The 12,871-nt window shown below is 36.1% G+C and overlaps 1 protein-coding gene across 2 annotated transcripts in view; it reads right to left on the bottom strand.

Moving 5' to 3' along the window:
- Positions 1-12,871, bottom strand: part of MARCHF1 (membrane associated ring-CH-type finger 1) — a 414,802-nt gene that overhangs the window by 125,523 nt on the left and 276,408 nt on the right. For both annotated transcript variants that reach the window (XM_044681554.1, XM_044681555.1), the window contains exon 3: positions 295-374. In XM_044681554.1, coding sequence (XP_044537489.1) covers positions 295-374 — 80 coding nt within the window. The remainder of the gene's footprint in view (positions 1-294; positions 375-12,871) is intronic.

Raw genomic sequence — 12,871 nt, 5'->3', positions numbered from 1 at the left:
AAAGGGATGGATGGGAAATGGGAAATGGAAGAGAGCAATGGGAAAGAAAGAGAGAGAGAAAGAAAGATGAAAATGGCAGCATGAACTTGGAGTTTGTAAACAAAGATCAGCTGGAAAGAAGAGGAAATTAAAAATGACAAGTTTGGTTTGTTTTTTTCTCATGTCAATGCTAACCATCCACAGTTAGTGCTAGGTAGAAGCAAGGAGCACACATGAGTCAAGCTGCAGAATAAGAATACAGAAGAACACTAAGAAATGGGGGAGATGGAGAAGGATCTCTCGTTCGGTACATACCTACAGATGTCCTGAGTGGATGGGCAGACAGACAGCCTGGACTGGCTTCTGGGAGCTGTTCCTGTCGTTGGACTGCTGGCCTGTTGAAACAAGTTAGATAATGTGGAATCTTGGTTAATGTAATACATGGTTGAAATCTTATTTTTTTTCCACATATTTAAAAAGTTGCAGCAAATGTTGCCGGTCATGTTGCTTGCTACCAGCTCACAGAATACAGGAAGTTAAGGGTGGTCTGCGTGCAAAAGTAAAACTTGTTTGAGGAACTATAGCAGCTGAGAAGCAACAGTTCACAACTGATCAGCCCTGGGCTTTGCCTGGGAGGAAGAAGATTCCACAAGTTTCCCTTCTATTTACTGTAAACATGGGGAGGGTTCTTCAAATTTGCATGTGGAATCTCCTAAGGGAAGGCCTGGAACAAAAAGAACCCCGTGTCCCACCTTCCCCCCATTTAGGCCAAAACTATTCAGAATCTGGAAAATCCACTTTATTACATAGTCCAGGCATTTACCAAGTGTTTTCTGCTTTATCAGAGTGGCTGGAACAGAATCCTGGTATCTGATAAGATCTCTTAAAGGCTGGACACCTAAGACAGTGCACACCTAGCTGGATGCCCTCCAGTTGTTACTGTTTGGGTCTGGTCAGCAGGAGAGGGACCAAGAAGTCTCAAATAATTCAAATAAATAAAAATAATTTTAAAAAAAAAAGCTCAAATATGATTCTCCTCCCTATTTTACTGACAGGGAGGAAGTAGTTGAAGCTGGAACTTGACCACTGGTTGGGCTTCAAGTCCATTGTTGTTTTTTCCCTCTCTTTCTCCCAAAGCTGCCTCTCACTATTAACTTTTATGTTTTTCAAGCAATTCTACTACAAATAATATTAGTTGATATTTACATAGCAATTGAAGGCTTAGAAAGTGCTTTATATGCATGATCCCAGTGTTTCAGATTCAGTGTTATAAGAAAGGCTGAATTAACTAATTTATTGATTCCCAACATGTTACTATTTCTTATAGAGCATGAATATTTTCTACACAGCAGCCAGTTGATATATCTTCGATAATAGTAGTAGTTACTGTTTCCACATTCCTAAAAGGCCTCCAGAAAGAATTGGAAGTCATCTTAATAGGTTTTGCTTGATTTATACACATATAAAATCAAGCAAAACCTATTAAGTTTATATATCTATAATCTCTCTATATACACACACACATATAATATATATTACATAATTTAATTAAGTTTATATATAAATAATCCAGATCAAGTGGTTTATTTCTGGGAAGGGGGAGGGGAGAGGAGGGAGACAGTTTGGATCTTATAACTTCAGAAAGCTTGTTTGGAAAATTGTTATTGTATATAATTAATAAAATCAAATGTCTTTTGAAAAGTCATCTTAAAGATGACTTATCTAAGACCATGCTGTTTTCCCATTAAGGGCCCAAACTGTTTAGTTTTTAGTCTTTATATCCTGAGCACCTTTTGAATTGTACATAATAAGTTTTTTTCCTCAATAAATGCTTGCTGAAATTTGAAAGACTGAAGCAGTTTGATGAACAATGACCAACAATAATGACAGACAAATGATGATGAAGAATGCTATCCATTTCCTGTTAAGAAGGCAAGGTCTAAGTATACAGAAAGAGGCACATGGTTTTGGGCACGGATAATGTGAGCATTTGCTTTCTTTACTTTTTGTATTTCTTCCAAGGGTTTTTTTTTTTTCCCAGTGGGTGGAGGAGGTAGGAAAGAAAGAAAAAAAAATGCTTGTTAATGGAAAGGAAAATTAATAGAACAAAACAATTACTGAAAGAACCTTGAATGCATGAATGAAACTTGTTCCCACAATGCATGGAGCATCCTAATATCTAATCTTGATTTTCAATGCTTCAAAGTACACAATTTCCAGCCTTTCATTTGTTTATCTGGATATATGATTGGGGGTTTTAGTTTTAAAAGATAGCTCTATTGCAAAAATGAATAATATGGGAATAGGTGTAAGTGATAACATTTGTATAACCCAGTGGAAGTGCTTATTGGATCTGGGTGGGGGGAGAGAAAAGGAGAAGGAAAGAAAATGAATTATGTAAACATGGAAAAATATTTTTAAAAGTAAAATAAAATATAAAGTTCTAAGGACCAAAGCAGCAACAACAAAGTACACCATTTCCATTCCTTGAAAAGTCAATAGCCTTCCCTTTTATAATCATGGCAGCTCCTCTTCCATTCAACCCTTAGTAGCTGAACAGGGAAAATTAATCTAAACAACAGAGGGAGCTCATGAGTAAGGTCAGGCACTAATACTTTGCTCTGTTGCTACAGTAGCCACACAGGCAGTCATTTCTGGAATTAAAATTGGGACTCCGGGTATTTTCACAAGATTTAAGGAAGAGAATACAATCTCTCACCTGGCTCTGTGACTGTCTGGCTCTGCACTCAACTTATCTCAGAAAGAAAAATTCCTTTCTTTCTTCATTTTTTCACATATATTGCATAAACACAGTAAAAGTCCAAGTTCTGATAGACATCAAGTTTCATTATTGGTCAACAGCTTAAGAATTAAAGCAAATGTTCCAGAAAGGAACTAAGATTCTAAACTAGAGGGGACAATGGAAGGAGGAAATAAAGGAATGACTCGCCAAAAGGAAAACTTTTAAGTGAACAAAATAAAATAAAGAAGATTACAAAGGAAGCTTATCTTCCTTTGGAGGTCATTACAAATATTGATTGATATCAACATATCTACATATAGGTACACCTTCTACATTATGACCTTCTTCATCACAGTTTTGATATACTGTGGGTCCGCATAAGAAATTAAATGGAAATTTAGGGGAGTTTTGCAGAAGCCACAGGCAACAAATTAAGCCCAGCAGATGACAGAGAAAAGTTTAGAAACTCAGAAATGTATAAAATATACATAGTATTATATAACAAGATTTTTTAAATCTTTACTATACATATACATAATTTCTTTTGCCATAAACATCTCATAAATGAAAAAAGAAAAAAAATCTGCAAAGAAAAAATTCTCTGGTCTGAAGGGAAGGTTTCAAAAAATTTAAGCCAGTTTTCCAGATAGTGTGGGTGCCATTCCCCAACCCTTTGATATCATCCCCTTTTCCTTTTGCCTTCAATCTTTTCCAGTTAGGATCTACTTCAATGATCCCTATCTTCTCATTATGAGGTAAATTATTTAAGCTTCTGCTTTAGTATTAAAGTCTTCCAATGACGAGTCTAAAATAAGTATTGACTGATTTGATCTCCTTGCTGTCCCAGCGACAATCAAAAGTATTCTCCAAAAGGACAATTCAAAAGTATTGGTTCTGAAGCTCTCAGCTTTCCCTCTAGTTCAACTCTCGAAGGCATACATGGCTACTGGAAAACTCATAGCTTTGATTATAAACACGTTGCCTTTTTTAGTAGAGTGTCCAGATTTGTCATAATTCTTTTGAAGAAGCAAGTGGTTGTTAAAAATTTCATAGCTGCAGTGGCCATCTGCAGTGATCAGAGACCAAGAATATAGAATCTGGCCCTGCTTCCATTTCTTCTCCCTCTTTTTTGCCAAAAAGTGGAAGGGCCAGTTGTCAATGTCTTTTTGATGTTAAGCTTCAAGCCAGCTTTTACACTCTCCTCAGGCTTATCTATTAAGCCTGATAGCCTATCAAGAGGTTTCTTAATTCTTCATTTTGTGCCATCAAAATTGTATCATCTGCATATCTGAGTTTACTGCTACTTCTCCCAGCAGCCTTAATTCTTACTTTTCATTCATCAGGCCTGACATTTCATATGATGTACCAGTCTACAGAGAAGTTAAATAAATGAGGTAATAACACACAGCCTTGTCACACTCCTTTCCCAATCTTTACCCAATTGGTTCCATGTTCCATTCTGTTGCTTTAAAAAAAAAATACTTATCTTCAATCTTAGAATCAATAATGAGTATTGGTTCAAGGACAGAAGAGTGGTAAGGGATAGGGTCATACAACTAGGAGGTATCTGAGGCCAGATTTGAACCCAGGTCCCCCCAATTCCAGCTTTCGATCCACTGAGCCTCTAATTGTTGCTTCTTGATCCACCTATAGTTTTTTTTTTAATTTATAACCCTTACCTTCCATCTTAGAATCAATACTGCATATTCTAAGGCAGAAGAGTGGTAAGGGTAGGCAATGGGGGTCAAGTGACTTGCCCAGGGTCATAGCTAGGAAGTGTTAGAGGCCAGATTTGAACCTAGAACTTCCCATCTCTGTCTCTAGGTCTGGCTTTCAATCCACTGAGCCACCTATCTGCCCCTCAATGAGCAGAGGTTTTCCTCTTCTGCCTTAATTAGAGGCAACTTCTTACCTGGGTAGAATGAAAGACTTCAGCTGGAATTTTTAAAGAATCTTGAATGGAGTTCAGGCCAATAAGGTCCTTCATCCTGGTGAGCTGGAATTTGAAAACTCTGACTAAGACTTAGGTCCTAGAAACTCCTTAAGCTTATAAAACACTGCAGATGGACTCTAATCCTATCAGCTTTGACATGTAGATTGCTGGAAATTAAGTCTTTTAAATTAATCTTTTATCTTATAATAAGAACTATGCTTTAAGGGGGACTCTGGATATCTCAGTGGATTGATTTGGCCTATCATATTTCTTTTTCTTTTTTTTTTTTAAACCCTTAACTTCTGTGCACTGGCTCCAAGGTGGAAGAGTGGTAAGGGTGGGCAATGGGGGTCAAGTGACTTGCCCAGGGTCACACAGCTGGGAAGAGTCTGAGGCCAGATTTGAACCTAGGACTTCCTGTCTCTAGGCCTGATCCTCAATCCACTGAGCTACCCAGGTGCCCCTATCTCAGTGGTTTGAGATCCAGGCCTGGAGACCAGAGGTCCTAGGCTCCAATCTGATCTCAGACACTTCCTAGCTGTGTGACCCTGGGCAAGTCACTTGACCCCCATTGCCCACCCTTACCATTCTTCTACCTTGGAGCCAATCCAAGACTGAAGGTAAGGGTTAAAAAAAAACAAAAACAACTATACTTTATTTTTTAAAAATTAAGGCCTGGTATTGTGTCATAATATCTGACATAAAATCTCTTATAACTTCAGCTGAGAATGTGTTCCGACAATATTTTCAAAATAGAAAAAAGTAAGCTAGATGCATCTAATATTTTGTTAATTTGGAATTTACCATCACTGCAAAATTATAAAGTAGTTAATTTTGTTGTGATGTCTGTGTCTAATTTTGTAAGTTTTTGTTTTGTTTTGTTTTTTTAGTTTCTTTGCAAAATGTAGAAAAATCTTTGTTTTGTATTTGTTCTGTAATAGGCACCTAACCTACTTCCCAAAGATTTGTACCTCCGCTTGAGGAAATGAATTTTGAAGAAGGGACTTAATCAATTCTCAGCACTCTAGTAAGGATTTGTGGATTCCAATCAAGTTTTAAGTACTCTTTTTGTCTTCTTAGTTTCTTTTATGGCATCTAGGTTTCTCCCAGGCACCCTAGCCTCCTGCTACATCCTTTTTCCCAAGCCTTTTACATAACCAGTCAAATATATATGAATATATGTGTCTCTATAGAATTATAAAAAATTATACATTATATTAAAATATATAATTATATGTGTAAATGTCTTCACTGGGCGTTTGTGGAGCAGTGGCTCTGTGTGTTGCCAATTAAAGACATGATCCAATAATAACTCTCAGTAGTTATGTTATTTTTCATGTTGACATATTTGCAGTCCCACCGAGAATCGAAGTTTCTGCTGCCTGAGCCACCTACTAAAGTGACCCCAGAGGTGCAGGGCCCACAGGAACTAATTGAATTCCAGTCTGGATCAACTTGGCAGGTTGGCTGGGTACATGAACTCATGAATTTGGGGAAAGTGGAGCCCTCTTTAATAAGGAGTTTGTTAAACTCTGGGCAACCATAGATCTGTGCCTATCCCAGCAAGTTCCCCTGAGGGGATGACTGCCTGCTACATGTCTTCAAATTATGGAGCAGGTATTTGTTGGTGTTTAGATAATTGGCAAAAGTTAATTAAATCTGACTCTAAGCATTTTGGGCCAAAATGGGATTTGATTTGGCCTGGATTTGCAATCTCCACACTCACATGTATGTGTGTTTCCTTGTGTGAGTGAATGAAGCAAGGCAGCTATGTTTTTCTCTCTTTGCCTTTTTCCCTTTACCTAGTGAAAGTAGGAGACAAGATAGTATAGTATCCATGAGAAATGCAAGCAACAAAGGAGCAGCTGGGTAGCTCAATGGATGGAGAGCCAGGCCTAGAGACGGGAGGTCCTAGATTCAAATTTGACCTCAGACACTTCCTAGCTGTGTGACCCTGGGCAAGTCACTTGACCCCCATTGCCTACCCTTAACTACTCTTCTGCCTTGGAGCCAATACACAGTATTAACTCCAAGATGGAAGGTGAGGGTTTAAAAAAAAAAGAAAAGAAAAGAAAAAGGAAATGCAAGCAGAAATGTGAAAGAATTGGTCTGAATGGCTGGCTGAAATTTTCTGGGGAAATTGATCTGGAGTGTTATTGTCTAGATTAAATTAAACCTCATCATTAAAATGTGAAAAATCTGTTTAAGTTTGGTTAACTGCTTTGGACCAGTTAAAATAGAGGAGACATCCTCATGGTATGAATGACAGAACAATATTTTTTGTGGTTATTTTTTTAAGTTTCTTATAGAAGTTCTAGGTTTTATTTATATTGTATTTCTAATGTATTTCTTAAATGGAGGTTTCTCTCTAACAACATGGCATCTATTTAAATGTTAGCCACTAATATTTGAAATTTTACTATCTATTGGTCCCTCAACAGTTGAGAAGATGGAATTTGTCATAGAATCTCCAGCAGGAGCCAAAGGAAAGGCCCAGGATTCATGACTTTATATTTTAGTATTTTCCATGTAGCTTTTAACATGGTGAATATAGAAAAGATTGTATATGGTGCTGGTGATTTTTTTAATGCTGCTAATAAGTTTTTTTTATCCTAGGTATTACTTCTTAATTTGTATGCCATCATTTCAAAATGTTTAAGTTATTACTTATTCTGTCTAGAAAATATAGGGCTTTTCTGACTAACCGATATGCATTCTGGAGTTTAAAAAAGTTAATTTGGGTTTGGTAAATGCAGACCTGACTGGTTATTGTAAATGGACAAAAAATAGTTGGGAAAATACTTTGTGACTAATATGAAAAGACCCTTAGTGTTTTAATTGAACAGCCCAAGTTCCTTAATGATGAGACTTAGCTAATGCAAATAATAATATTTTCTTGGAGCCACAGGTGAGAGTGAAGTAAAAAAGGGTAAGAAATAGGGATGGAGAGCTATGAGGAGAATTTGGAGTCTTTGAATATGTTCTTATAAACTTCTACTACAACCCCACTTTAAGGAAATAAGAGCAGGATTAAAAGCTAAAAAGGTAAACAGATAAAATTTATTGGTAACTTAGGCTTTGAAACTGAGCTAAGTGAACCCTTAAGAAATTTTACAAGGTGATATTAATAAGTATTAAAAAAAAAGTTTTAATTTATATGCCCAAAAGAGTTTAAAAGAATGCCCTTTGATCTAGCATTGCCACTACTAAATTTGCATTCCAAAGAGATGGAAAAAATGGGAAAGGTTCTGTTTGTGCAAAAATATTCATAGCTGGGGGGCAGCTGGGTGGCTCAGTGGATTGAGAGCCAGACCAATACGCAGTATTGACTCCAAGACTGAAGTAAGGGTATATTAAAAAATATATATATATATGTATATATATATATGTTTATATATATACACACACACACACATACATATGTATATTCATAGCTGCACTTTTTGTGGTGGCAAAGAATTGGAAAATGAGGGGGTGTCCTTCAATTGGGGAATGGCTGAACAAATTGTAGCATCTGATGGTGATGGAATACTATTGTGCTATAAAGAATGATGAAGCAGTTCCTTTCTATGAGAACTGGAAAGACCTCCATGAACTGATACAGTGAAATAAGCAGAACCAGGAGATCATTATACACAGTAACTGATACATTGTGGGATGATCAGATGTCACTGACTCTTCTACTAAAGGCAACATAACTATCCAGGACAATTCTGAGGGACTTATAAAGAGGAATGCTATCCACATCTAGAGAAAGAACTATGGGAGTAGAAATGCAGAAGAAAACATATGGTTTATCATTTGTTTATATGGGCATATGATTTGGGGTTTTGGTTTTAAAAGATTATCCTACTACAAAAATGAATAGTATGGAAAAAAGGATTTGAATGATAATATATGTATGATCCAATGAAATTGCTTGTCAACTCTGGGAGGGAGGAGTGAAGAGGGGAGGGAGACAACAAGAATCATGTAACCATGGAAAAAAAATTAAAAAAAAAACATTCAAAAAAAGTTTTAATTAAGGTGAAATGTGTCTTAAATTTGTTGGAATGTGATTTCAAGAAGTCCTTCAAATAATAAAAATTAAGATAAGCCTAAAAAGCCTAAAAGCAAGGGAGTGTCCTTTCAAAGAACTAGCAATTAGAAGTCTTTTTACAAGTGCTTGAAATACTTGGGCCTTATAAAGAATAATGCTGAATAATTGAAAATTATGAGATAGCTCTAAAATATATGTTCTTAAAGTGTTTTTAGTTTACTGATTTGTACATTGGGTAAAAATACTTAATTTGAAACATTGTTAAAATATTGAAAAAAAATTTTAACCTAAATACTTTAGGGTTATAGAGTAAAAGAATGCTGTCAGCATTCCCTTGAAAAATTATTTTTACTGTAATTTTGATTTTTTTAACTGTCCAAAAGGTAGGAAAAATGTATTCATGTTAATAAATTTTAACATAGACTGCAGTTACTTTAGTTTAAGACTCAGAAGGACCAATTTGATTTTTTTTAATTTTGAGAAGACAGACTTCATTTTCTATTGCTACATTTATCTTCAGTTTATTGTTTTTCTGTTAGTCACTCAAAAGAAGCTAGATTAATAAATCATCTATTGTTCCATATGTATATATAATATAGTTTTAATTAGTCAGCATTTTTTCATTTTAAGAGAAATCAGACTTAATTGGTTTTGTTATAATTAGTAAATCTTTTGGACGTATATGCCTGACCCGGGGCGGGGGAGGGGGAGGCAATAATAATATGCTTTACATTTGAGTGGTATATTATCTGTGTCTTGCTCATAAGAAGTGTTAAGAATCTAGGTAGAACACCCCACCTTCCCTAAAAACAAAATTTTTGGCAGGTCCACTTCACATTTCAAAGTCCTTGAAGGGTGGAGTAGTTCTCTGGGGGTAAAGAATCTCCACCTAATGGTAATTCACAATCCATCAAGCCCCTTAATCTTGTAACCTATAAACCAATAATTTACTTATCTTTTGACTGGATGTCTAACTCATTGTAATCTATAACCCAGTAATTCACTTAAAGATGTCAAAGATGGGGACATCTGGATGGAATAAAAGGTGGGAGGAAGGAAGAAGAAAGTGGGAAGTAGGGGGGAGTTTCTTTGATTGGAAGACCCCATAAATTGAGTTTTTGGACCCAATATTTTGACATTCCTTAGGAACCTAAACCTGGGTAATGTCCCTTTCCTGAAAGAATAAACTGCTGTCTTCTACTTTGGCTCTTGAACTCCATGTTTGTGCACTTCTTTCAGTGTTGGGCATCCACTGTTAGTGACCCTGTCCCACTCATGTTTTACTTAGAATTTTTTTGACCAACTAGGAAATCCATTTACAGATTTTTTTTCACTTTAGCTCATTAGGTTGTTAATAAAGTTAGATGGATGGCTAAGAATGACTTGTGTCTCCACTCTTTAGCAATATAAATGTCTAGTCACTTTAATGCACATGATCTCTTCTGATGGTGACCTTAAGTTTTCCTTAATCATTCTCTTAAGTCTTGGTGTTGTGTGGCAATCCTTCAGGATTCTGCTTTCCTGAGGGTAAAAGGACACATCATTCAGCCTAATGTTTTGGAGTTTCTAAATGAAATTTTCCAGATTGCAACCATTACATAGGAATATTTATTTTTGCTTTTAAAGATTATTATACCCTGATGACTGCCTTTTTCTTTTTGTGCTACATTGGTTTTTTATCTCTTTCACTTTAAACCTAGAAAATTGATTTTCTTCAGCTTCTGCCTTTTTTTTTAGTTGTTATTGGTTTTGTTTTGCTTTTGGATGAGTGGAACTTCTGCACAAGCTGTTGCCAGAAAGGATTTTCCTATCTGGGTATTCCTTAGTGACATCCTGCATCTACCACCTCCAATTCTTGAATGTGGTAGAATGTATTCAATTTATTAAGGTTAAATTTGCCACATTTCTGAATAATTTCCCTTTTCGTCCTGTTGCAGAAAACTCATTCAGGACCCCTGGAAGTTAACTATCTTACACCCCAGTTGCTTCCTAGGCAGCCGAAACTCCCAGACCAGGTCATCCTACACATGGAACCTGAAGAAGGTATCTATGGATGACACCTATGCAAGGACATCTTGCAGCCAAATGGGAAAGACTTCACTAAGTCTCAGAAGACTCCTAATATGGCTAAGTAACCTCTGCTCTCCTTTACAATGTCCCTGGACCTGCTATAAAACTTGGCCTTGCTGTGTTCCCCTGAGAATTCTAGTGGTACCTACCCTGATGAGCAAGGTCTTTTCTAAAGTTTGTCAGTTAATTCAGCCTGAGAGCTAGAAAAGTCAGAAAGAGAAAAAAGCGAGTCCTTGCATCTAACTAGAGTAGGAAAGTTTCAAATTAGTTATGTTTTATTTTGTTATTAGGTTTATATAACGTAATATCTGTTATTTTGGAGATTTACAACATTTTGTCCAGAGTGCTTTTCTACATTGATGTAAATTACCATGAGTTTGGCATCATTAGAACTGCACGATGTAATTATTTTCTCAATCTGATGTCAGGAAAATTTAGGAAAGAACAGTGATAGCCTGATAATTTTTTATGGCTATAGTTATCACATGAGAGTTATATTCAACCCTGAACATGACTAGAGAGAATTACCACTTGAGGTAAAAATTTATGGGAACGTACCTGGAAGAAATGCTATGGAACAAATTGGCCTGTGATGCCCGTAGCCCCAATGCGGTATCTTCTGGCAGCTGCAGGCAATAGCTCTGTCTATGGGAAAGCTTGATTACATTCCCTAGAGTGAAACTTCACTTTTATACCTGTCAAGCTCTACATATGGCTGTAGGTACATCATTGCCCACTTCCACGTGGCATGAAGTGATATCTCCAGTTAAGAGAGTACTTCTCCCTTATTTTAGTTATATCCCTCATTTCTTCTGTTATGGTAAGTTTTCCATGATCATGAAAAGTGATATAATCCTACATAGGCTGATGATGAAACATAGGAATTGAAGATACAAGTATGTAGAATTTTAGTTATTCAAACGATCAAGTCTATGAGCATTGAGATTGTCCTCTACATGTTACTAAGAGCTCCTTGAAAATACATGAGGTTATAAGAATAATTGGAAAATGTTGCAGTGGTTTATGAGATCAAGGTATTGATCTATTTAGTGACACTAGTAAAGTTTAAAATGCTTAAGTTAAATTAGTTATCAATAGAGAAGAATGATCCTAGGAGCTTGTTACCTCAAAAAGACTTCTAACCTAGAAAGAGAAACTCCATTTAAAATCACTCTAGATAATATGAAATATTTGTTAATCTATCTGCCCAGAGAAAAACAGGAATTATATGAACACAATTAGAAAACACTTTTTCACATGAATAAAACTAGGTCTAAACAACTGGAAAAATATTAATTGCTCATGGGTAGGCTGAACTAATATAATAAAACTGATAAGCCTATCTAATTTACTTGTTCAGTATCATACCTCTCAAACCACCAAAAAACTATTTTATAGAACTAGAAAAAAATAACTACAAATGTGATGTATGGTGGCCTAGCAGTACCAGATTTTATATTGTAATATAAAGCAGTGATCCTCAAAACAATCTGTACTAGCTAAGAGTTAGAAGGGTGAATCAATGGAATAGACTAGGGGTAAATGACCTCAGCAAGCTAGTGTTTGATAAACCAAAAGATCCAAGCTTTTGGGATAAGAACTCACTTTTTGACAAAAACTGCTGGAAAATGGAAAGCAGTATGGCAAAAATTGGGTAAAGATCAACATCTCACACCCTATACCAAGATAAGTTCAAAATGGGTATATGACTTAAAAATGAAGAGTGATATTATAAGCAAATTACATGAAAATAGAGTAGTTTACCTGTCAGATTTATGGAGAAGGGAAAAAATTTAAGAACAAATGATACAGAGAACATTACAAGATGTAAAATAAATAATTTTGATTATATTAAATTAAAAAGGTTTTGCACAAACAAAACCAATGCAACCAAGATTAAAAAGGAAACAACAGGTTCCGGGTTAAGATGGCGGTAGAGTAAGAAGCAGCTCTTAACCTCTCCTGACCGAAACACACAAAACTCCTCAAGGGGACATAAAAACAAGTCCAGACGAATGGAGGAACCCCACAACAGGGCACAGCGTGGAAGGTACGTGGAATCGAGGCATTTCCATGCTATAAAGGGGTGAAACAGCTCTCACTAAAT

The sequence above is a fragment of the Gracilinanus agilis genome, chromosome 6 (genome assembly GCF_016433145.1).
Source record: "Gracilinanus agilis isolate LMUSP501 chromosome 6, AgileGrace, whole genome shotgun sequence".
In the NCBI taxonomy this organism is placed as follows: Eukaryota; Metazoa; Chordata; class Mammalia; order Didelphimorphia; family Didelphidae; genus Gracilinanus; species Gracilinanus agilis.
The sequence above is the reverse complement of the archived record's forward strand: the minus strand, read 5'-3'. Positions and strand labels throughout refer to the sequence as shown.